Source organism: Leopardus geoffroyi, chromosome D3 (assembly GCF_018350155.1).
Source record: "Leopardus geoffroyi isolate Oge1 chromosome D3, O.geoffroyi_Oge1_pat1.0, whole genome shotgun sequence".
In the NCBI taxonomy this organism is placed as follows: Eukaryota; Metazoa; Chordata; class Mammalia; order Carnivora; family Felidae; genus Leopardus; species Leopardus geoffroyi.
Window position 1 is genome coordinate 76718665 of NC_059339.1, and position 26162 is coordinate 76744826.

At 44.9% G+C, this 26162-nt stretch overlaps 1 protein-coding gene, 1 long non-coding RNA gene and 1 pseudogene across 15 annotated transcripts in view; 1 reads left to right on the forward strand and 2 right to left on the reverse strand.

Moving 5' to 3' along the window:
* NEDD4L (NEDD4 like E3 ubiquitin protein ligase) overlaps positions 1–26162 on the forward strand; it is a 343481-nt gene that overhangs the window by 182478 nt on the left and 134841 nt on the right. For 5 of the 14 annotated variants that reach the window (XM_045457835.1, XM_045457832.1, XM_045457833.1 and 2 more), the window contains 3 exons: positions 7110–7191; positions 9905–9943; positions 12642–12695. In XM_045457835.1, coding sequence (XP_045313791.1) covers positions 7110–7191; positions 9905–9943; positions 12642–12695 — 175 coding nt within the window. Of the gene's footprint in view, positions 1–7109; positions 7192–8071; positions 8506–9904; positions 9944–12641; positions 12696–17029; positions 17555–26162 lie in introns of those variants that run through there. The other 9 variants (XM_045457838.1, XM_045457831.1, XM_045457830.1 and 6 more) reach the window with 9 other exon arrangements.
* LOC123587805 lies at positions 5130–8223 on the reverse strand. The gene is made up of 2 exons (XR_006707534.1): positions 8113–8223; positions 5130–5296 (listed from the first exon to the last, which is right to left on the reverse strand). It is a non-coding gene; the product is annotated as an uncharacterized LOC123587805 (long non-coding RNA).
* On the reverse strand, positions 19832–19950 carry LOC123588655 (annotated as a pseudogene).

The window sequence follows — 26162 nt, forward strand, 5'->3', positions numbered from 1 at the left end:
GAGCAGTAGGCAAACCCAGGCGGTCTTATTTTCATCTCTCCCTGAGAAACGGGCTTGTCCTCGCTAGGATAAGTGTTTTGTTTTGTTTTGTTTTTGCCTAATGGTGACGAAGGTGGAATGAGACCCGTCTCTGAATTCCTGTCCCTTAAAGAGTAGTGGAAAAGAGACCCAAGGAGAGGGGAAACAGAATTTCCAGCACTGGGCTCCATGCTGGGGGCGAATGGGACAACAATTTCAATGCTCTGTGCTCAGCAGTTTTGCAAAATCAGGATGGGCTTTTTCGACCAAGGTGTTTTAGTGACTTCTCGTGAGAGAGCAGGTGCTCGTGAATTTTTTGGTCGAGCACCTCGGCTTTTGTTAGACTCCTAAAGATTTCATTCCAGTTCACAGGATCTATCTTCTAGCCTTTGATTTCATGCAGCTTCTGGTATCTGATTCGTGCAAGACACAGTGATAACACCTTTCAGTTTTTTCCCTCGAAAATCATCTGCGCACATGCGAGGGGTCTTATTGGTGAGTGAGCAGCCGGACTCTCCCGGCTCCTTTTCTCTTCTGAAATTTACATACTGTGAAAAATACGGAAGAACCTGAGAGCCTTCAGATGTATTTTGTGGTTTGCCCAATTTAGACATGGACCTCGGGAGGCCCGTTCTAACTTTCAGACTCCTCACGTAAATAACATTAAATCCTTAGGATTCTGAGGACAGACCCTAGTGTTTGATATGCCCTTGCAGACCTAAGTACAAACGCACCATCGTGGGCAGGAAGCAAAAGATTCAGGGCCTCTTGTGTGATGGCCTAAAATTCCAAGAGCTGTGTAAAAGACCTTGGTTATAAAGGCAAGGTCATAGGTGGTGCCTTGGAATTCATGGGCTCCTCTCCAAAGGGTAGAGCTGCCTTGTCAGCGGGTGCATACCCCTCCTCGGTGGGTGATTGATGTTGCTGGCCCAGTAAGGGATTAAAGCCCCAGTACTGGTCTGTAGCCTGAGACTACGCACGGTCACCCAGGCCCGTAAGTTAGAAGTTGGCAACCCTCCTCAACTGACCTCCTCACCACTTTCAGTGACCACCCAGGCTTTTGGAGCACGCCTCCCGGCTGCTCCGAGTCCTTTGTTTTTGGTCCTTGCTGCTTGCTGTGTTTAGACCTTTGTCAGTCCTTGGTGCAGAAGCCTTCCAGCTGGTGTGCCCGCTGCTGCTTTATCTCCTTGTCATGAGTCTGATCGAGAATCTTCCCTTTCAGCAACTCCGTGCTAATAGTGACGTCATGGCAGAGGCAGCTAACGTGTGCGGAGTGCTTCCTACATGGCAGGTGTTATTGCCGTTTTAATCTTACTGACAGCCTCCTTGTAATAAAAGCAAGTACTGCTATTATCCCCATTACGTAAATGGTGAAACTGAGGCACAAAGAGGCTATATAAGCTTTCAGCAGCCCTAGAGCTACAAGTAAGGGGAGCCAGGATTGACCCCTAGTGGCAGTGGCCAGCTCTTTAGTTGCATACAAGGCTCCTGTGGTTTGAGCCAGGGCGCACTCTCTCCAGCTGCCTTTTCTCTCCAAGCCCTGGAGGCTGCCGCTGTGCCAGAACCCACCGAACCCCCCCCCCCCCCGGCTCCAGCCTGCCACTGGACCTTTGGTTATGCTCTTTCCCTTCTTGGCTTCAGATGCCCCTCTGGGAGGGGCGACAACATTGACCAATGCGCGGAAATCATGCGGGACATCTGGTAAATGCAGAATCCCAAGTCTCAACCCCAGAAATTCTGATCTGGGCGGCTTGGAGTAAGGACAGGCACCCAACGACTGGCACACCCTGTCTGAGTCATTGCTTTACTTCTCTGTGTCCGGTTCAGATGGGGGCAGGGACAGTGTGTTTCATATTCATTGCTTGTCTCCTTGCCTGAGAATAGTCACTCCGTAAAAGAGGATGTTTAAATGCTATCAGTTTGTCATCTCCTTTTAAAGGCTGAAAAGAAAGAACATGGTGCCTAAACTACTTTACTGTGCAGAGAAGGCCAAAGGTTTGTGAAATAGAATGTCTCTCCTAGCGCACAAGGATTGAGCTTCTCAGAGAGTAATGTTCATGCTGGCCCTGAGTTGTCCTAAACATCAGCCACCAGGATAGTAACTAGTTGCCAGGAGTGACTTCTGAGCTTTGCCGTAACTGTGATGAGCAGTTTGATTGTCCGCACCCAGATGCCCGTGGGGCTACCCCGCAGTAGAATAATGAGGAGGCATGGAACCTGGTGTGCCAGGGTTGGCCAGCCCCCAGTTTGCACTAGGAGGTAGTCAGTGGCCCGTCAAATCAGCAATCACAGCAGAAGTGGGGGGTCAGAAGGAGCATCAGAGAACCTCAGAAGTCTCACGAGAGAGGAAAGCATGGATTCAGGATTAGAATGGCTGTCGTTGGTAAGGCATTTACACTGTGTGCCTGGTGCTGAGTGTGCTAATACTAATATAGCCCTCTGAACTGTTCCCATTTCATGCGTGAACAGTCTGAAGTTAAGAGTGGTCAAGTGACTGTCTGAAGGTCACTCAGTTGATGCAGCTGAGATTTGAGACTCCAGTGGAAATGGTCAAGGGCATCAGATGGAGAAGAAGCACCATCAGAGGAGGGAGGGATGGTCCTCCTGCCTGTTTCCTTCCATGTCCTACCTATTCTGTCCTACCTGTGTGTGTGTGTGTGTGTGTGTGTTTCAAGTTTGTTTATTTTGAGAGAGCATCAGTAGGGCATGGGCAGAGGGGGAGAGAGAATCCCATGCAGGCTCTGTGCTGTCAGCACGGAGCCCTAACATGGGGCTCGAACTCACGAACCTCAAGATCATGACCTGACCTGAAATCAATAGTCGGATGCTCAGCCGACTGAACCACCCAGGCACCCCTGTTTTGTTCTTCTCAAAGTCGTATGTATTGATGGTTACCTCCAAAAACAAAATCATCTACCAGCATATAAGTAGTCACATGAAAACCAGAACTCTCTACCCCTAAACCTGTACCCCATATCTACGCCCCTTAATGGTAGCTTCTGATGAGCTGCTTGGGTGTCTTTCCTAAACGTCCTGATGGAGAAGTAAGTCTTAACTAAGCCTTGACCTCCAGACTCAATTCACCTTTTGTCGCAAAGGTAGGGAATATATGGAGGTAGAACTTCAGAGAGCAGAGAGTCTTCCAGAACTGCTGTCCTTACTGGAGGGCTTATGTGGAGTCAGGTGTGAAAAAGACTCTGGAAATGGAATTCTTCCTCTCTCCACTCCTGCAGAACGTCACGTTCAGAAATGAAGGCCGTCCAGGGACAGCAGACGTCACCACCAGCTTCTTCTCAAACGCTCAGGTGTTGTTTTAACCCCGGATGGCCTTCATTCCCTTGCCCTGGACTCACATGCACAAACATACACCTACACATGCCTCTTGTGTTGTGCTTGTTGCTTAGGTAATATGTTTTTGATACCCAGCAGGTAGATTGGCTAGAAGCTGGTAACATGCTCCGGAAGATTCAGCCCGGTGTTGATCGGGAGTGATTTCTTGAACTCAAAACTGTGGGCTTCACCCTTTATGCTCTGAGAAAACCTCTTAGTAGAGATTCAGGCTTTATTCCCTATTCCTCCTGTATCTAGCTGTGTTTACTTAGGATGGGATGGGCTGTAGTTATACCAAGTGACGAGAAGTGAGTTTGAATTGTTCTGAGATTCAGAATATTCTAACTAAAAGAGATCATGCAGTCCAGTAGTTTAGAACTTTTTTTAAAAAAATTACAGGACCCTGTCCAAAAAAATTCTAACTTGGAAGCCCAATAGAGAAAACAGATTACGGCAGAACTGGTAGCCTGTAGTTATCCTGAGAGGGTTATGCAAAAACTAAGGCTCTGCAGATAGAGTCTGCAGTTTGCAAACCCCTGATTGAGTCTAACCCCTTTATTTTGGAGGTAACGAAAACTGAGGCTCAGCGCGTTAAAGTGACTTGTCCAAGGTACCCAGCTGGTTATTTGGGGGTGTTAAGAAGCAGATAAGATCTCCAGGTGTGGCCTTCCCCAAAGTAGACACTCGGGCCCGGGCGTCTTGATCTTCCACCAGGCGCGACAACAGCAAAGATACAAATTAGGTCGTCGTAGCAGTCACAGTACAAAATGTTTTCCAACTTGGCAGACTTTGGGGAACTCCTGCCCCTAGACGTGCCTCCCGGCTGGCTCTGTTGATGGTCAGCAACAGCGGATTGCCGCAGGGCTGTGTAGCACGCACCCGGAGAGGCGCATTCTGGAGCCGACGACTTGCCTCCCTTCCCACTCTCCCCTGCTTACTCTGTAACCTCGGGCAAGCTTGATTTCTCCGTCTCCTTTTCTTACCTGGAAAACGTGACAACGTAATAAGCTTGCACCGGGGATCCGATGAGATACCGCGCACGTCTCGCGTGCGACAGCACAGACGGGGTGCTTGATGGTGACGTGCTTGGCTTGTGGGACTGGCGGCTGTAATGGTGGCACTGGTGCCATTCGGGCTCACAGTTGAGGTGGTATCGATTACTGTTCAGGCTGCTCTGGCGTCTTCCTGCTCATGTGCTGACGCTCGATGGCCCGTCCCATATCGCAGCTCTGCTCTGGTACCGTTCACCTTGCTGAAATGGGAAAGCGCCGTCATCCTCACTCAGCTGAGGGCCACGCGTAAATGCCCATTAATGACCTTCGTTGTTTTAATCATTTTTTGTTGTTCACTCCTGTCTGCTCCTAGCAGAGCCTTCGGAAGGTAGTTGGTGCTCATTAAATGTCTGTTGATATGAAGGGTATGCTGTACCATCAGAAAGGGAGGAAGAACCTGGAGCCAGTGTGGGTGACTCTGCTTAGCCTTGAACTTGAACTTGGCTCGTCCTGTGCCCTGTGCTCCCTCCCCTTAAACTTACATCTCCTGTTACCAAGTCCCACACTTGTGACTCTCTCTTCGTGCAGCACTCTCTTCCGGGGAGCTTCCTGGTTGCTCTGTCATCCCGACACCCTAGTACCTACCTCAACCTGTCACAGCTGGGAGACCTTGTCCCACTCAGAGAACACACTCTCAATTCCCAACTGCGCCCATCACTTACTGTGAACTATTTGGGGGGATTCAAACCAGAGCAAATAAATGATTAGTAGAAGAGTGTGCACGTCGTGCAAGTGAATGCTCAAGTCCTTATTGCAATTAGGTAACAGGCAGCAGTCGTGGTAGCCAAGGGCCACGAAAACAAGAGATGGGAGTCAGCAGTGTTGATGGTGTTCTCTGTGGTCTGGGATTGTGTGTGTGCGTGTGCACACATTCATCTTCATGGCAGACTCAGAGCCTGTTTTTGAGATAACAGAGATATCAGACCTTGAGCTTTTTTTAGCAATAGCTTGGTGGCTGGAAATAGAAAATCAGCTTCTATAGCTAAAAAAAATAGTCTTTTCTAATACTACCTGGAACAGCGGTTTTCTGCATGTGGTTCCTAGATGAAGAGCATCAGCATCCCCTGGACTTTATTAGAAATAGAAATTCTAGGGTCCCACTTCAGACTAACCAGATCTTTGGAGGGGTCTTTGGAAGGGGGGCCCAGCGATCCACGTTTCTGCTACCCCCTCCCCTCCAGCAGTTCTGGTAAGCTAAAGCCTGAGAGCCTCGACCTTAGAAATTGCTTCCGGATTCATCACCAGACCACGGTCCTAATTAGGAAGGTGCTCTTGGGGAATTGAGGCCTAGATTGGGTTCTAGCTCTCGAGTCATCTTTATTCTGAGGCTGACGGTGTCCAGATAAGGAGAACTAGGTACATTGGGTTTGATGTTCTTTAATCAAATAAATCTATAGTTGATGGATAAGAGGCAAAGGATGACTAATACCATCTTCTAAACTAGAATGTTAACAATACTTACTGATAACAATATAACCAAGCAGATTCTGTTGCTGGTTTTGTTTTGTTTTGTTTTGTTTTGTTTTGTTTTGTTTTGCAAGAGATTTGTTGTAGCTTCCATTAAGATGTGTTTTATGGGTAATAAATACTATATCTACCAACAGTCACTGACTTTGGATTTCTGTTTTGGATATGGAGTCCTGTTATTACCAAACTTAATTATATGACACCTCTCTCTTTCTTTAAAGGATTTCATGGCATATTTATTGAGGTATTGAATAAAAATCAATCTAAAGTATTTTATGATGCTCTAGGTAATTTTGGAAAGATCCTAGAAGTTGCAAGGTAAGGGTTAATAGTCATGGCATAGCCACTAAAGGATTATTTTCAAATTGGATACAAATCATGTTGCATGTCATTAGAGGTGTGGAAATTTGGGGGCTGAATGCATGAGAGCCATATCTATGATTTTCAAGACCTCCAGTGTGAAACAGAAGCTTAAAGAGTGGTAGATAGCTTGACTAGATTTGAGCTATCCCAGTGTTAGTAAGACTTTCAGAACATGTGACTGGACTTAGACTCTTAGGAGAAAGTCTACCGTAAATAGTCCTTTTAATATACTTTTTGCTAAAAGTGTTCAGTTAATCTAGGCTTTACTGAAATCTACAACATTGGGCAAATCTCTTGATTTCCTGGACTCTTCTTTCGGTTTTGAGTTTTTGTTTGAATCTGGAAAATGATAGGTGTTGGTTTAGATGATCAATGCCTGTTGTACCTTCATTAAAGGAACATTTTTACCTATATAGTGGAAATCAGAATATAAATCAGATGCAAACTAACTTTTTTTACTAGGTTTTGCTAATCTGAGAAAATTTCATATGCCATTTTAATAATCTTTCTTGTAATCTTTTCAGAATCTGTTTAGGAAAAGAAATATGGCAGATTCGTTCTTTTGAATTAATGGGAAAGATCAAAAGTTAGTGTATGTTTCATGTGTTTTCGTGGTAATTTTGCTTTTAAATAAGCATCATTGACTCTTGTTAATAGAAACTTTTCTTGTATATTTCCTTAGTTGGCATGTTGAAAATGTTACTGTGTAATTTCCTTAGTGGGCATGTTAAAAATGTGACTGTCTAGATTGTAGAATTTACGTAAGTTGGGCCATTAACTGATATTTGCATTTTCATTTAGGTTTTGTCTACTTTCTTTTTGTACTTTTTTTTTAAATGAAAGGTATTATCCTCTAAATCCTGAAATATTTTCTTACAGTGATCCGTATGTGAAACTTTCATTGTACGTAGCGGATGAGAACAGAGAACTCGCTTTGGTACAGACAAAAACAATTAAAAAGGTAGGTGCCCATCCTTAATTAAATTTCATGTAAGTCATAATTTAATACAATTGCATTAAGTACTTTGGCTGTGTAGAAGTTGACATTTTAAGTTTGGCAATATTTTAATTTTAAGCATCTCCCAGTTATAATCTATAAATTTAACATCGACCACCAAGCTTTTCAGTATTATCTCAAGATATCCATTCTGGCTTTTAGTTAAATGACTTTAAAACCAATATTCTTAAAAATAAGTATTATTACAGGTAGCAATCTTTTCTCCTGCAAAGAATACAGCAAAGCAAAGGTTCGTTCTGGTTGGCTTGTTGTTTTTCGTGAAGACATTTAAAATAATTTAAAACACATTTAATGGAATGGAGTGGAGTGGCTTGTGAAATCGGTAGGCACAAAAGTAATCGTTTTACTTGAAACAAATATTGCCGAAGGAAGTAAAATATTTGCTTAGTTCCATGAAACCATTAACAAACTATACATTTATGTGTATCTATTTTCTAAATCTTACACCATTTCATTACAGATGTTTCCGTAATTATATTTTAATTTATTTATACGTTTCCGTGTGTGCGTGTGTGCGCGCGCGTGTGCATGTGTGTGTGTGTGTGTGTGTGTGTGGGTGTGTGTGTGTGTGTGTGTGAGAGAGAGAGAGAGAGAATATAAGCTTTTACTCTGTATTTGGGGGCATTTATTGAAAGTGTAGGTTTTTTAAAAAAAATCAAAAGTACTGTTTTCATCTTCGCTTCAGTATTTATCCATTACCAGTATTTTCCCTATCACCTCTGTGGGGTGGATCGTCTGCTACTTTGGGTGACAAGCATTTCCTGGAGAACACGGTGGCTTTAACAAAACGCTAACTCTCCTGCTATTGTGCAGACACCGGAGCTCCTTGACGGGGTCGTTCTGTATGTAGAAGGCACCGCTTACCGTTGAGCGTCCTCCACCTGGCATTGTGACCGGCATTAAAAATCTGTTTTGCAAACAGGAGCCGGGGTTTCGCTTAGCCGGGAGGACTCCCGCGAAGCGCGGAGGCCATTGTTCCCCGGAGTTAGGCGCTGTCCCTGCGGCCGCCGGCAGCGCGGGGAGCGGGGGCGCCCGCCTGGCGGGGCCTCGCGGCGCGGGCCAGCCGGGGAGCTGGGCGCCCGCACGCGGAGGGAGCGGGGAACCACGGCCCCCCGAGCGAGCGGCGCCGCGCCCGGGGATACCGAGATGGCTTTTCGTGCTCGGGGCGGGCCGCCGCCTCCCTCCTCGCCCCGGTAGCGGTAGCGGGTGGAGCGCCGCAGCCGGGGCCGCCGCGCCTCGCTCGCTCGCAGCCTCCGGGTTAGTATTTCTGTGCTGCGCGCGTTCGCTCGGTTTTCCGAACTGCCGTCCTCCTCCTGCCTCGTGGCCGGCCGCCTGGTCCTTCGTGCGCTCCTCCCTCACCTGTCTTTTTGCCTGTCGCTCCGTGCATTTGGGGGCCGCCGGGGTCGGGGACCGCAGCAGCCCTCGGCAGGCCCGGTCCTGCCCTGCCTCTGCGGCCGCCTGCCTGGCACCTCTCCCTGCTTCTCTGCTCTCTGCCACTCCTTTACCATCCCCGGCTCCATTCATAGCGAGAAGTACGAAGCCCCGTCGTTTCGGATCCGGATCGGATTCCCTCCTGAGTTGTGGGTGGGGGAAGTGCTGAGTTTAAAAAAAAAAAAAAAGAAAGAAAAAGAAAAAAAGCCAGTTCGGTGTTGTGTGAATTCTGTGTTTGTTGTTTTTTATGGTGCGTTTCGTTTGTGTTCCGTCTCTGCTCCTTCGTGTACTAGTGCGTGAAAGGATATAGACGGATAAAGGCAAATCTCATTCAGACTAGAAACGCACACAGCCTTCGGTGAGGTGGTGATTTTTCAGTCTCAGGTTTTAGATACGGTTTTTGAGAGATGTACTTGAGTGTTATGCGTGTCCAAATGCATGAACGTGTATGTATGTATTCTTTCACAGTGTCTGTTTCATCGTCATTTCAAGGGATGCTTGCGGTCCCCCTTTTGTCCATACTGAGGACAAAAGTATCCTCTCCATGTCCTTGTGAGATAAATGTTTAGATAGATGGGTATGGAGATGGATAGACGGACAGACAGAGGAATGGGTACAGAAGGATTGAAGGATAGAGGGGTGAAGATTTTTAAAAAACTGGTTACTTGGGGGGAAAATGGGAAAATTCACTTTTGGTTCCTAACTGGCGGGTTTTTTTCATGTACTATAATCTGATCATCAGTACTGTTCTTTATGAAATATTCCTCAGATTTCAGTATTTACATAAATAGTGGATACTTTCACCTTTCTGCCACCTGCTTCCTTGCTCTCCAGAACAGATTTGTGGTAGGTTGAGGGAAGTGAACAAAGTTCATTAACTTCTTGATGAAAGAACGATAGCAATGTGAATTTCTTGAAGGATATGTTTATGTTTTCATGATGATGGCTCTTTGTAGGCCCCTGACATTATTCTGATGCATAGCATGCAATTTGTGGTTTATCTATGAATCATCTTTTGTATAAATACATCCCTTCCCATCTAGTTTGGTTTATAGAATAGTCTCAAATAACTGACTGTTTCTTTTTATTGCCATTTTGAAGATCTCTTAGCTGTTATTTTTAATCACAAAAAAATGTTCAAGCAAATTATAAGGACTGCCTTGTACTAATAACTGTTCATGTTTCAAAGACTGTAAAAGATATTACAAGATAATTTCTCTTCCAGACGCTGAACCCAAAGTGGAATGAAGAATTTTATTTTAGAGTAAGTTTTTCATTTTTCTTGTAATAATAACTGTTACTGATAATTAGATTGATAGCTTATCACTACAGATTCAAATTGAGTGGAAGCTGGTAAATTTTTATGTGAAATTCTTTTCGAGACCCGCCCTGGTAGCCACCTCACTTGGCCTAATTTTCAAAGACTGACTTGGAGTAGCAAAATCTAGACTTGTTTCATTTGGAGATATTTTAGAGAAGTAAAAAGAAAGTTATTTAAGAACCATATTTTAGCTTTTCTACTCAAAGGTTTCTTTCACAATAAGGTAAAATATAATTAAAGCAATGGCTTATTTCTATGAGACATGGATTATGAGTGATTATTTTTAAATTTTTTTTTAACGTTTATTCATTTTTGAGAGACAGAGACAGAGTGCAAGTGGGGGAGGGGCAGAGAGAGAGGGAGACACAGAATCCGAAACAGGCTCCAGGCTCTGAGCTGTCAGCACAGGGCCTGACGTGGGGCTTGAACTCACAAACCACGAGATCATGACCTGAGCCAAAGTCGGATGCTAACCAACTGAGCCACCCAGGCACCCCGGATTATGAATGATTTTAGAAATAAAATAAAGCAATAGAGGCAACATGATTAAAAGGAATCCTAAACTTTATCAGTCCTGTCCCAGTTAGGAAGGAAGAGTTTTATAATTCAAATATGTGGTGTGCATGGATGAGTGTAGGATAAGACTGCTTTTGGACTTCTAAATATCACTGTATTTGGTAAAATTTCCTCAACCTTGTGTATATAACACCTAGAAGAGTTATATGTAGAAGTAACTTAATTCTATGAATTAACAGATTACTATTCAAGGAATTTTTGTGGTGGTTCCTATATTTTTTCTACTAAAAATTTTGGAAATACTAAACTCAGCTATTGAAAGAAAGGTTTTTTTTTAATCTCTTCAAAATAAATATATTTTGTCTGTGTAGCTGTTATGTTAAAAACTTATTAGCTGTTATGTTAAAAACTTATTTAACTCCAGAAATGCTCCAGATGAGATCTGCAGATTGGTGTAGATTCCCAAAGAGCAATATTACCATTAGACCCATTACAATTGGTCCTGATTTTTTCCTTTCAATCACAATAGTATTTTATGTGCGCAAACTTAGGTCTCTGTATACGACATCTGTTTTCTGTTATGTTCAGAGCTGAAATATGGCATCGATATTTTAATACTCGGTGGATCCTATGTGTAGCCTCTACCAGATGCTTTTTAAATTACTTCGTGAAGGACTGAAAAGCTAATGGGGCCAGATAGATGTTATTGGCCCTTAGTTAAGTCTCAGATACAGCTTTCCACTTGTAAAACTCCAAATTACTTAGACTCCTTTTAGTTTAACACCTGGGTCACATTTATGTAAATTTTAGTCCATCCAAGATTGTGTCAACTTATCTTGGCTATAGATGTTTGTAAATTCTATTCTTCTTGGCTTTATAAACAAGGAAGGAGGGCTTTGTTTTATTCAGTCCGCAGATCTCTGCCGAGCACCTACTGTGTGCTGCTCCTGCAACAGCCTGTGGGCCTGTGGGTGCATGACCTTCACAGAGCTTCTAGACAGATCCTAAACCCCCTATCCATCTGCTTGCTCCATCACTGAGCTGAGGCCAGGCCACGGGGCCAGAAGCCCGTAATGCAGTCCGTGCTGCACTGTCCTCTCAAACTGTATTTCGTTCCACTTCCCACGTGAAGCAGCCCAGACTTCATCACAGTGGGCCTGAATCCCACCTCTGGCTCTGCCACCCACAGCTTTTGTGACCCTAGAACTCCATCTGAGGACGCATTCTCTGTGGGTTCCTTACCTCTCCCGTAGGAGAGAGAAGTCCTCACTTGATCGGGTAGTTTGCGGGATTTACATGCGATCATGTAAATAAGCGTGCTCACCCTCATGTCTCACATGTGATTGGTCATAAATAAATGGCTCTCGAGCCAGAATGATGATTCCTGCCATTTTGGTGAGGTTTTGGTAAAGAGAAGCAAAAACATCCTGAAAGCCTAGGAGCTCAGACGTTGACCCCATGGTTGCTGGAAGTGAGGACATCTTTTATTTCTGTGTTCTAATTTCAAAGCGTGGGCTCTGGAGACCAGCAGGTCGGACCAGGTTGGGGTCCTTAGTTGCTTTGCATACCAGCTGTGGGCTCTTGGGCAAGTTACTTTCGCTCCTTATTTGCAAAATTGGGGGAACAGCTCTCCATCATAGGTTGCTGTCAGGATTAAATGAGATCATGTGTTTTTAATATTTAATAAGCAGACAGTGCCTTACAAAATGAGCATGCAGTGGTAAATAGCTCGTTTTGCTATTTTCTTCATTTTTGTTGTGACTATTATTGTTATCGTTAAAGGCTTAAGAGATTTCCTCAGGCCTAGACCTTTGTGAAGATGTCACCTTGGTCTCCATGTCTTTGTAGAGGAGATTTAGAAGCTCCCTCAAACTTTCCTTTGCAGCTGAAAGCTTTTTCTGCTAATACACCTACAGAATAGCATAGAATAGGCATAGAATAATACAGAAATCAATAATAGAAAACGTGACTTACTAGATACAGGATTGACAAAAGGGTAAGCTAATTATATTTAGATTACACAAGTGACCTGGGTGCATAATAAAGCATTTTATTCTTTGTCTTATTTTAACCTTTGAACCATTCCTGCCCGTTTTTGAAAATAATATTTGTGTCCCCTTTATAGGTAAACCCATCTAATCACAGACTCCTGTTTGAAGTATTTGATGAAAACAGATTGGTAAGTGGGTCCTAGCTCTTGATTTTTGCTTCATTTTTTAAAAACTGAATTTTAAAGCAGCATTTTCAAATTCTATCATCTGTGTTGTATTTCTAGTAGTACATATGCACCCCCACCGCCAAGACCGTCTTTGTCCTGTTACTGTTTTATGATTCCGACAAATACTTTTGTATGGCTAGGACAGGAAATTTATTTGTATATATGCATGTTTTCATCACAGTCTGTATTAATGAAAATCACACTAGTGATGTATCAGAGCCTACGCCTATGCTGTTACATTGGTCCTACCCAACAGTAGGCACATCTGTAAAGAAGCCATCACTCGTATAAATAAACCTTTCAGGCACTTTTAAATATAAGCCAGACTACAACCCTTTTACCCACTCAATAGCAAATCTATGGTGATTCTCTTTGGGAAAGCAAAAATCTAATTAACATTATATAGCAAAAAGCGTGACTATATTTAGCAGGCAGAATTAAGCTGTATTTGAAAAGTGGTACCTTCTCAAGGGAAATTCATAGAAGGTACCTTTAAAGAACCAAAGATACGCCTGAAACGTGAAACTCATACAGATGTTCTATATATAGATTGATAGGTGAGATATGGCCATATTACATATCTATTTATATAATATATATGACTGAGACTTCGTTTTAAAAATGAAATTTCAGAAGCAAATTTGGCTTAAAGGCTTTTGGCAGAATCAGCTAACTAGAGTGGAGTGTATTCATAAGGTACCCACAAGCCAAATGCTCCAGCTATGAGGATGAACATAATTATGTTCTGTGTAAGCCTTTAAGGAACTCTCAAAAGTGGTATCATAAGTCACTGTAGTCTATTGTCAGTTGTATTCAAATTTACTTTCCATGAAACTTGTGTATATTTCTTTAAAAGGAGTGTTCTTGTTTAAAAAAAGGTAAACCTTATAAAAGAGACGCTGAACTATAGAGAACAAATTGAGGGTTGATGGAGGGAGGTGGGTGGGTGATGGGCATTAAGGAGGGCACTTGGGATGAGCACTGGGTGTTGTATTTGAGCGATGAATCCTCAACTCTGCTCCTGAAGCCAATATTACACTATATGTTAACTAACTAGAAGTTAAGCAAAAACTTGAAACAAAGGAGTGGTCTTAGGAATCCTTCCTGTTGCTGATTTAAGCTGAAACTCCCAAGTTTTTGAGTAGCTTAAACTTAATAGAATGTTTGAGGAGGAGCCTTAAAATGCAATGCCTTTAACTCTCTGCCCTTGCACATGAGACGAGTGCGTCCTAGAGCCTTTTCAGAATTGAGACAGGTCAGCCAGGGGTAGCACTGTGGTGGGGTCTGCTGTCCTCCTAAGTCCTCAGGCCGATGGTGGTGAATAGCCGGGCCTTTTACCCTTATGATGGAACTTGGGAGGATATTTAATCTCCTGGCCTTGGTATTATTCTTCAAATTGGAAAGCCAGCCGATTCTGGCCTACGGTACTGGTGCATTTTCTATTGGAATATATGGAGTCTTGATGGCTTCACACTGAACTCAGCGTTTCTTACCTTAGGTGAGAAGGTAAGAAAGGTGGCAATGCCGAATAACGAAGTCACTTCTGCTTGTGTGTCTGAAGTTACTTTCTTACTAAATTGAATGAGAGATTCAGATGAGGGCGCGCCTGTTAGCGCTCCGTGTCTCATCCAGCAAATAACTGAACCAGGCAATGTTCAGTAGAGTGTCAGTCCGTGGAGACATAGATACATCCACATACTAATCCTTATTCTCTCGTGTACTGAGAATAAAAACACCTCTCCAAAGTGAAAAAAGGCTCAGCATCGAGGAAAAATTGCCCCTTGGCAGATGCGTTGCAGTTCATTGTTTTTCTTTTTAAAAGAGAAATTCGCTGTAAAAAAAAGTCACTTCCCATTTCCGTTGTCTGAAACGGTGGCTGTTGTTGAGATGACCTTGCTGTGGACCCTAAACTATCCTTCCAAACCCGAAAGGGCTTTGAACGCAGAGCTCTAAGAAATCAGGTGTGAATGAATAGAGGCTTGACCTGCAAAATTGTGCTTTATGGTAACTGCTACCTAACTTGGCCCCAGGCTGTTTTCAGTGTAGTCACCAGGCACTGAATGCTGGTGGTGGTGTTCCTTGCTTCATTGGCTCTTAATCCAGCTAAGATAATCCATGGCTGTAGCGGTACTTGGCAGTTTCAGCATTAAACAAACCAGTTTCCATTTCTCTCATGGAGATCATTTTTGGCATTGTAAACACAAGCCTTTAGAAAACAGGTTTGGATGTATGTAAACACAGGGTTAATCCTCTACACCCTCAATTCCAGAGCTGTTGACAAAGTCATGCTTTGCGGATTTTAAAATAAACTTTTTGTCACTCTTTACAGCTTGGTATTTTTCCCTCCCATTTTCTATTGCCTTCTAAATAAGCTTCTTTGTTAACTAACTGACGTTTCTGGATCACGAAAAATAGTAAGTTTGAAACACACAGAATATATCCAAGTTGACTACAAATCCGACGACAGTTTTTTGAACTTGGGCTTTTATTACTTAGGTCCATTTTGGCTCTGCACAAAAATGGTAAGATTCCATGTTTGTGATAATACTGCTGACTTCTCACCGGAAAACAGCTCCGGGCAGCCTTTTTTTCTGTATGGTATTTAAGTTAACTCACTACAAAAACCACATTCACACCCTTCTTCAATTTTCCTTCCTTTTCTGGTGGGGATTGGGGTGGGGGGGGCTTGACGGTGATTATTTTCCCTCCCATCTGGCATAGAAGAGAATGTTTTCTCCAGCTGGGCTCCTTGTCCCTGGTACCTCCATGCCTGACAGTCATATTATGTGTGAGATCGCACCCCCCACCCCCAGCCCTTTTCAATGAAAAATACAGTAGTAGGAGGCAGAGAGCTAACTGACAGCGTTCTGAGTTGTGCCTCCCTCCACTTAGCTATTTTGTTACTTGTAGATCATGGTCTAATTATTTAGCATAAAGGGACACTAGTCCTGTGGGGTGTGTAATCATATTTATAGTACCTTTTATTAGTTTGCATTCCATCGTGGTAATGTGGTGATATCATAAATAACAGAGAAACATAATATCCAATGCTTGTGAAAGGGTTTTCCTGCAGCCAGGGAATTTTTCCTTGTCGTTAATTTGGCTTGCCGGGGAGGTGGGGAAATAACAGTGTGTGCTCATGTGTTCAATTCCCGGTCTCGAGCATTGGTTAGAGAGTCCCAGCGCCCTGCCTCGTTCGGAAAGAACTGTCCCGTGAATTTGATGCGGTTTAGATTTATAGCAGCATGGCTTGGACTGTGTTTGCTGCCTTAGTCAGCTGTGAGAGCTCCCTGCTGGGGCCACTCCTGTCTGATGGAAAAGCAGCAGCTGGGAAGGTGCTGTTTCAGGCTCTTGCTGTTTAAAAAAAAAAAAAGAGAGAGAGAGAGAGAGAGAGAGCAGGAGAGGGGGGAAAAACTCTACTAAGTCCACAAGCTGGCATTGGAGGGGGAGACCGTGGTCATGTGGTTCTGGCCATCCTACCCTCTGTCACAGTGTGGATGAGAGCTTTTTGCTTTTATCCAATCATGCCTGGAATGCCGCTTGCCACTTGGGTTATTTCTGCTATCTGTCGCTCTTGGTGCCGCAGTGCTAACGGTTTGGCAGATGGGACACTTTTTCTTGGAGTTTGTGCCTTCGGTTTTTGACTTCTGGCAGCGCCGGGCTTGCCTTTGCCGCTCGCCCTCTCCCTCCCTGCCCCCCTGGGCACCATGGCCCATCGGCTTCGGTTTCATTTTGGCTCTGGGCGCAGCAACACAGCCCCCGAGTCCGAGATCCTAGACCAGGAGAGGGAAGACGACTTTTTCATGGCATTCCACACGCTCCCGCGGAGGAGCGGCGCGCACCCCTTCGCCCAGCACGGAGCGGAGGACGGCGGCGGCCTGCAGGAGGCCGTGGGCGCACTCAAGCGCAGCACGTCCATGTTCATCCCGCAGCTCCTGGGCCCGCTCGACGCGCGGCCCACCCGCAGCTCGTCCGTGCAGATCTCTCTGCAGCGCAAGGCGGCCGACGGCGCCCCCGACGCGGGCGCGCCCCCCGAGGGCCTGGACGGCGATGCGGGCTCAGCACCTCGAGCCGGCGGCCCGGAGCCCCCGGAGCCCGAGACCCCCGGGAGCTCGCCTCCGAGGGCTGCCCGGGCCCCGGGCCCGCAGCTCAACGGCACGTGCGGCCGCCAAGCGCCGGGCCCCGCCGCCTGCGAAGGCCGCGAGGAGGCCGCCCGGGGCCCCGAGGGTGGCGGCGGCGGCGGGCTGCGGATCCAGCACCGCGCCTCCAGCGCCGATGTGCGCCAGGTGAGGCTGACGCCCTTCGGGGCCGACGGCCAGAGCAGCCCTTCGGCGCCGGAGCCCAGGCGCTGGTCCCTGCAGCACGTTCCGGATGCTTCTGGAAGCTCTGGGAAGCGCTGCTTCGTCTTCCAGTTGCAGCAGCCACAACCGGGCGCTCCGGGGCTGGGCGGTGACTTCAACTTCGGCTTCACCGGCACGAAGGGTGACCGGTTGGTGAGGTACCCCCGCATCCGGCTGGAGAGGAGCACCTCGTACCCCACGCAGCCCCGAGCGGAGCGCGGGAGCCCCACGGAAGAGCGAGGCCACCCGGGTCACCCGGAGACGCCGCCTCGGGGCCGCAGGGGGGCTCCCGAAATCCACAGGACGAACTCGGTGGAAAGGACGCCACAGGGGCAGGGCTGCACGTTTAAGATCAGGCAGGATCAAAACGCGGGGCAACAGCACTTCAGAATTCTCGTGACTCGGGGGCCGGAAGAAGCCCCCCAGAATCCCGAGGAGAATAACGCCAGCAGCCCCGGTTCCACGGTAGCTGGCGCCCCGGTAAGTTGGCGTGCGTGTCGGTGTGACCGCGGGTCTGCAGGGACTGAGTCAAGCCAGAAGGCTTCTTCGGCAGCCTAATTAAAACAGACTTCATCCTCTCCCTTTCTGGGAGTTTCCCTCCTTCGGGCCAATGTAACAATGTCTGGCCGAGCTCTGAGATCATGATTTGTAGCCCCGTATTTGGTAGAGGCCCATAAAACTAGCTAGCGTTTAAGAAGATACGTTTCTTTAGATCCTGAAAGTCGAATAACGTTGACTTCAGAAGTTTTGAAGATCCGCACAATCCTTGCACCCCCACCCCCACCCCTTTCCACCTTCTGAATAAAAGAATTTAAAAAACTTATTACTTTAATCTGCCGGTGACTCAACGTGTTGACATTGGAAACGCATTTAAAAGCCAGTCACTTGCGCGCGTAGCCTGCGATAACAGTTTTATTTAAAAATAATCAGGCCTAACAAAGGTGAGAGAATATTGCAACACTTGAGTGGAGGCTCTTAACTAAGTGCGTGTGAAGTCTGATCAGTTCTTAATGGCCTTTTTGCTGTGGAGGGTTGGCCCTGGTTATATAATTTATTGTCTTTGGGTTTTTGTCCCATTAAGGAGTACTGCAGAAGAGTAGTCACGCTAACGGGACAGTAAGAAGTGTGTTTTCGAAGCAGATGGGCTCATGGGCCAGGGCTGGGCAAAACTGCCTGGGGACTTGTTAATGGTTAGGTGGCGGTGGCCGTGCAGCTGAACACGGGCCACTTGAGTGTCTAAGCCAGACGCTGCATGTAGAATAGCGAGTGCCCTGTCTCCAGCTGTGGAAACAGATGCCCTAGAACAGACTTTGGCCTTTGTTTCTCTTGTATTCCTGCGGTCTCCCTTTCCGTGAAATGGAGTGCGGGAAGACAGCTGCTAACTTCACCAAGCAAATGATGACTCTGCAGCTTTCATGGTTGATAGTGGGATGAAAAGCGTTGCATCAGTTAGTTTTCCCTTCCCTAGTAATCACCAGCCACTGAGTGCTCTGTTTCAACAACACGCTCCTTGTCTGTTGAGTTGGATTCCCGCCCCCCCGCCTCCCCGGGTTTGTGGGATGGCTGGTTTGGAGGACATGGTCATGAAACATGTAGGGAACATTTTGTTTGGGTTTTAGTTGTGCACTGTGACTTTTCAAAGCGGATGGCTGAGTATTACTGTGGGATTGTATCCTCTTTTGTTGCTGTGTGTTCAGAAATGTTTTTGGCTGTTCAAGCAAACTGTATCACGTTGTCACCATTTTGAGGATGTAATCAGATGCTAAATGCAAATACGATAGTTTTCCTGGTATCATGTAAATGTTTCTTCTTCTGTTCTCTTCCATACTTTTTTTTTTTTTTTTTTTTTTTTTGATATCTAACCCTTTTGTTAGGACATGTCTAAGTGCTTAGTCTTGAACTCAGCCAATACCATTTTTATGTAATTGTACACATTTCAGTAGCATTTTGATATTACAGTACTTCTAAGCTTCATCCCAAGAAAGTGTATCAAACAGTTGTAGGCGTCACTGGGCGACACAGTTTCATGCTGGACTTGGACCATCTATCAGCTGAGGTTGGATAAGCCAAATGCATTCCTAAAGTTAGCTTTTTTTTTTTTTCCTTTTAAGTTTGTTTATTTTGAGACAGAGGTCGGAGAAGAGAGAGAATCCTAAACAGGCTTTTTGCTGACCGGGCAGTGCCCGACGCAGGGCTTGAACCTGCGAACCGTGAGTTCATGACCTGAGCTGAAACCAAGAGTCGGACACTTAGCTACCCCGGCGCCCCTGCATTCCTAAAGTTTTGATAACTCTTCAGTTCTGTTGCCAAAAACTTAAACCATTTTGTAGTTAGATGTCAACGTTAGATGGGATTTACATAAAGTCTCATTTGGCTTGAGATTTCTAATGTAATTAGAAAATAAATAGAATATACTAAAAATTATGGGTTGATACAAGGGCTAGCCCTCGAAAGGGCTATTAAAGTGGGAAACAGATTTCCTCAAATTTGGAAACTTAAGGTCTAGTATAAAGAGCTTTTCTTTTTCAGTTTTTTTTTTTTCCAACGTTTATTTATTTTTGGGACAGAGAGAGACAGAGCATGAACGGGGGAGGGGCAGAAAGAGAGGGAGACATAGAATCGGAAACAGGCTCCAGGCTCTGAGCCATCAGCCCAGAGCCCGACGCGGGGCTCGAACTCACGGACCGCGAGATCATGACCTGGCTGAAGTCGGACGCTTAACCGACTGCGCCACCCAGGCGCCCCTAAAGAGCTTTTCTTGAGAACAAGTTTGGTCACAGTTTTATAGGTGTGGTTTTCATATGTGAATTTTTAATCAGCAATAATCGCGCCTTGGATAAACCTCATTGGCTATGATACCGCCACTGCACAAAGCTCATATGTGAATTTTTATATATCTGTGTATTTTTGTTCACATACTTGAATTGGTAAATGGTTGGTCATCAGCTGGCGCTTTCTAAGCAACAACTTTTTTCTTTATGAAGCAAAAACAAAACTCGTCACGTAACAGACCTGTCAGCCCCATTCAGCACTTTGTCCGCGTTTCATACTGGCAGGGGTGTTCGGCGTAGGCAGTAGCGACCCTGGCCTTATTTATCTTGAGGGAAAACATTCACTTGGATGTCTGCAGTCTGGCTGCCACCAGGCTTTTTTCATGGTTCACATATCTGCTGCTTTGGTGGAAAGGGTACTTTATTACTAGGTCACGTGAGAAATTGACTAAAATCCTTTGCACTCTGGTTTTTAAATGACGTGAGAAATCTTGCTTCGTTGGGCAGACCACTCAGGATTCCTTTTACAAATGTGCTCATCTTGTGTAGTCTGTGCCGTCGACCTTAGTACAAGGTTATCCTGTTGAGTATTTTTCTGTGTCTCTGCTCCCACACATCCTATTGGGAGTAAACCTCACATGTAACATGACTTCAAAAAACGTTAACCAGCTAGATTCCTGGGGAAGAAAAATACACGGAAACCCCTTGCGCTGATGTTTTTCCATCTGGCCCACCACCCTTTCACTGAAGTCGAATTGCTTCTTGTAGCCATCCGTTATGATCTTTCAGAGGGCTTAGAACTGAGCTATCCTGTTTGTGGCATTATGAACCAGTCATTTCAAGGAGAACTTATTGGGGTCTCCTGGGTGGCTCTGTCGGTTAAGGGTCCAACTTCATCTCAGGTCATGAGCTCATGGTTCGTGGGTTCAAGCCCCATGTCGGGCTCTGGGCTGACAGCTCAGAACCTGCAGCCTGCTTCAGATTCTGTGTCTGGCTCTTTCTGCCCCTCCCCAGCTTGTGCTCTGTCTCTCTGTCTCTAAAATAAACATGAAAAAATTTTTTAAAAAAATAAAGGAGAGCTTCTTTTCTTAGTTTTTGAGTTGTTTGGTTTGCTTACAGACTGCTTAACTGTATTCAAGTTTTTCCAAGGAGGTAGGATCACTGTTTGCCAGTACGGGTGCCCCTGTTCAACACCGTTTCAGGCAGAGTCACAACTAGGTTCTGCATTTTACCAGCTAAGTTCTCTGATCCCATTAAGTTAAGTGTCCAAGGTCCACTGTGGATGTAACAACAATACACTGGGCGCTTGGAAAATTTCAGAGGCTGTCTCCAGTTGCTTGTGGACATGGTTTCTAACGGAAACAGAGGGAGGAGGGTCAGGGGGGCCAAAACAGGTATTCTCCCACCCACTACGTATACTATTAGGGAAGGGAGTGTTTCCCTTTTACTTGCACCCTAGGGTCTCTGCCTTTCCATGCGGCCTCTCAGCGGACCTACACTTCACAGAAGCAGAGTAATAGTAATAATCTGTTGGGATTAAACATTCACTTTACTATAAATGACAAAGGAATGCCCCAACTATTTCTGTTTGGGGGGGGAGTAATTTTAGTTTGAACCTCTTTTAGAGATGATTTTACTGTACAGAAAAATCTCAACAATAGAATTAGCTGGTGTCACTTTCCTATGAATATATGTATAAACCACCCCTTTGTTTAAAAACATGTCAACAGCAGTGTAACAAATAAGAAAGAAGCTAGTGTTCTTTTCATGCCCTTGGGTGTTGTTGTTTTAAGTTTATTTTTGAGAGAGAGAGAGAGCAGGGGAGGGGCAGAGAGAGAATCCCAAGCAGGCTCTGCACTGTGAGTGCAAAGCCCAACGGGGGGCTCAAACCCATGACCTGAGCTGAAACCAAGAGCGACACTTAACCGACTGAGCCACCCAGGCACGGCTCCCTTGGCGTCTGATTGGATCCTATAAACATTTTTTCCCTTGAATATAGTAACAGTTTCTTATTGTGATCATGTGATCACATGAGACTATTCCGATACCATGTAACAAAATTTCAACTATTTTTATGGGTGTTTTGTTTCCGCATCCCCCAGTGTTGACACAGATAGGAGTTTTTACACACAGACAGGTGTGCTTGCAGTGGAATCTCATGTCTCTCTGTAGCACTTCACCTTGAAGAATGCCTTCATTTACTGTAACTGACATCCCATTGCAGAAGCATTGCCTCTCTCAGCCTTCCCTGCTATCGTGTGAAATAGTGCTGTTTTCCTGTTTGATGTGACGGTATGTGATGCTGTCATTAGGTGTGGAAACTAGCATATCAGATCACTTTGTTTGTGCATAATGGGAATTCAAAAAAATACCTTTGCACAATTTAAAAGTCCGTGTAGCCAAACAAGCAGTTAAATGCTTCTAATGATGTAACGTTTTTGCTGAAAATTTTGGAGACGCTGTCTCCATTCGGTGCCTTGCAGCACTAGCTTCACAGAGAGAGGGGCAGCTTTGGAGACCCACAGAGGCAGCTTGGGCAGTTGATTGACGTGTCTGGGGGGGCAGTCAGAAGCCCTCTCTGAGCCTGCTCATAGGTGAAAAATGAGGGTAAAAGTGTTAAGCTGACAGGTTTGTGGTGAGGTTTAAAAGAGACAACAAATGTGGAAGTTCCCTGATTGGTGTTAATGTAGGGGTTGTTTTCCTTCTTGACCAAGTATTTGTAATACACAGATTTTTCTCCGAGGAAGATAATTAAGTTAACTGTGAACAGTTTTTGATCAGCATTAGGCACAGCACGGATTTAAGGCATACCTGGAAGTGTTTAATAACTAGCTTTGAAATGTCCTTCCTGCTGTCATCTCATCTATCCCGAGTCTCTGGCCGTCGGATAATCAGCATCCCAGATCCCTAACACCACCTGTGACGACAGTCCTTGAAAAGAATCGAATTCGTGAGCTATGCATTGTAGAAAAGGACTTGGAGTTGCATTTGCTGTATTGAATTTTGAAACTCTGAAACATCTATTTTGGCTTTTCAGACACGCTATATTTTTCTATCATTTTGCTGTGATTTTTCCATTGGTTGAGTTTACTTTTCCTTCTTAAAGGTTGAGGCTTTTGAGCAACACTGATGTTATCTGTACAAAATCTCTGCACTGTATGATTTGCAAATGAGGATAGTATCTGGGAATAGGCCTTATCAGATACTGCCTTTCAGAGGGTTTTCATAAATGCTGCAGCTGTCTCTCTTGGCTAAGCCTGGTGCCAGAGTTCCTAGGCATTGAAATTAATCTATAATTTTGTAACACATGTTAATAAGAAAATTGTTACCTCTACCTAAAAGTTCACAATACCAGAAGAAATTTACTGCACGTAAGAATTATCTTAAAACATAATGAAATGTTGAGTGTCTGTACAGTTGATGGTTTGAAACTGAGCCTAATCTCAACGTTAATGTATTTATACAACTTGAGATGATGAAGCACATTTTTAGCAAAAATAATTAAGTGCATATTATTATTATTTTTTATTTTTTTTAATGTTTATCTATTTCTGAGGCAGAGAGAGACAGAGCATGAGTGGGGGAGGGTCAGAGAGAGAGGGAGACACAGAATCAGAAGCAGGCTCCAGCCTCTGAGCTGTCAGCACAGAGCCCGACGCGGGGCTCGAACCCACGAACCGTGAGATCACGACCTGAGCCAAAGTCGGTGGCTCAACCGACTGAGCCACCCAGGCGCCCCTAAGTGCATATTATTATTGCTGAGCTAGATTACTGCCCTAAATACTTTGACTTTATTATTATTTTTTTAGCTGTTAATAATACTACCAGTTCATTTGCAATAATGAGGAAAAAGCCAGAAATTGACAGATGGTGTCAAAACTATTGATCGAATGCGTAAATACCAGAATATCCAAGTTTCCACTATAATTGCTAAAAGAAGCTTTGGAAACGGAGTTCCAGAATTGCCTGGGGATTATTGAGAGGTTTAATGTCCTGTTTTTGGTCATCCAGTTGCCTCGATTTCCACCAGGCATCATAATATAACCGTGTCCTACCCGAGAGAGAAGAGAACCCCAAGACAGTCTACCTGCTATATACACCCAGCTCCAGTTTAAAGTTTAAAAGGGCCTAAAGGGATAGGGTGTTGAAAATGTTAGTTATAATATGTATTTCAGGAGGTCTGTGATTTTTTTTCTGGGCAAATGGAGGTTCTTGAAAGATTTTTAGCTTTTCTCATTATGCATCGTGGATGAATAAATGTTCTCAATGAATGTTCCTTTCCGAACCTTGTTTATTATTCCACTCCAGCTTATTTGGGCGAACTGGAGTCCCGAGGGCTATAAAAAAACAAGGAAAACAGGTGGCCTCAAAGTAAGCGGTCGACGTCCTCGCCGGTTCCGTGCTGTCCTGAGTTGACACTTTGGTGGTCTCCAGGCATCACCACGTTGTGACAGGAAGTTGGGCTTTCGGTACGGAGGTTGGAAGAGATTGAATTTCAAGAAGCCTGCTTTTTATACCCTGATCGTTTTAGAACCATGAACTGTTCTGACACTTTGGAATCAAGTGCTTAATGGGAAGGGAGGGGTCCTGGAATGAAAAGTATCAGAAATTGGGTTGGAGGGGGTCCTCTTTCCTTCAGATTGACTGCCGTTGCTACACATAGTGTTCAGATCCTTTGGATCAATTCCTTGAAAAGCCTGCCTTAACTACCTATTCTTTTTTGTTTCATTTTAGAGAGAGAGAGAGAGAGAGAGAGAGAGAGAGAGAGCACTCAATAGGGAGGGGGGCAGAGGGGGAGAGAGAGAATCTTCAGTAGGCTCCACACGCAGCCTGGAGTCTGATGGACGCAGAGCTCGATCCCACGACCCTGGATCATGACCTGAGCCAAAACCAAGAGTTGGACGCTCGACCGGCAGAACCGTCCAGGTGCCCCGACTGCCTATCCTTTGAAACCATCCTGTGTTTGTTTTAGTGTTAAGTGCTGTGCCATTTTCTGCTTGCTGGATAAGCAGCAAGCGGCAGGGGACGGAGGGTGGATTTACTCCAGGGAGACGAGACCAGCATTTCCCCCAGCAAATCTGCCTTGCGGAGCCCCTGGAACTTATTTACACAGCCTGCTTGTGTGACTGACTTGTTATAGATCAGAATGAGTCACGAGGCTTTTACGGCCCTCATCTCATAATTTTGAGGAATCTGCTTGCAACCTGTGGTCTTTCATCATGGTACCTACCTCTTTCTGGGGGGGGGGGGGCTAAGAAAGGGTAGGGAGGGTACTCGGCATAGCAAACACTTGATGATTCAAACAGTTGGATGGATTTACGGTTCTTATTCTCTCTGTAGGCCAATCCAGAACTGATAGACCTTTAAAGTATACTTAATGACCCACATGTCATATCTATTTCCTCGAGAGACTTTCATAATCGTGTGTATTTCTTGACTTTTTTTTTTTTCATATTCTTTTAAAATACATGATTAGATACTTGACTCTTGAGGGAGGGGGAAAAAGCTGCTTTTCTGGAATTGAATAGAAATTCAGATTTTTTTGAATTGAATAGAAAAGCTGAGCTGCAGCAGAAATGTCGAAATGTGTACCTGAAGCTCCAGCCAAAAAACCTAGCACTTTTTCAAAGCAGGGAGCTTCTGGCTAGGAGTTCTGTTGTTCAGCCAACAACTCCCTGCCCCTTCCCTAAGGACTTTGGCTGGGTTGACCCTGCACACTTACAGCACAGCTCTGGGGTTCTTTCTTATTCTCCTCATCAGTGACAATGCCTTAATTTTAGATTCAGTTCAGTAGACATGCACTGATTGTATTTTCCACTGGGGGAAAAGAGAGACACTAAATTGTAACAAAACTCTGAACTTTTGATGCAGTCTTAATATTTAAGTTGACTCAACCTCTTACAGTAGTAGAAACCATGCTTTAAAAAAAAGTTGGAGTGGGGGGTGCCTGGGTGGCTCAGTCAATTAAGGGTTCAGCTTTGGCTCAGGTCATGATCTCACCGTTTGTAAGTTCAAGCCCTGCATCGGGCTCTACGCTGACAGCTTGGAGTCTGGAGCCTGCTTCAGATTCTGTGCCTCCCTCTCCCTCTGCTCAGGGGCTCCCTCCCCACCTTAAAAATAAATAAACATTATAAAAATTTTATTAAAAACGTAAAAAAAAAAATTCTGGCACAGTATTCTACACATTAACATGCATTATTAGGGTGCCTGGGTATTATATAAAGGACAAAGCAGTAAAAATAGTTTTACGTAAACACAGTGTGCCTAAGGGCCTGCCTGCACCCTCCGTTGAAATCCTATGAGCAAGAGTGCTCCTG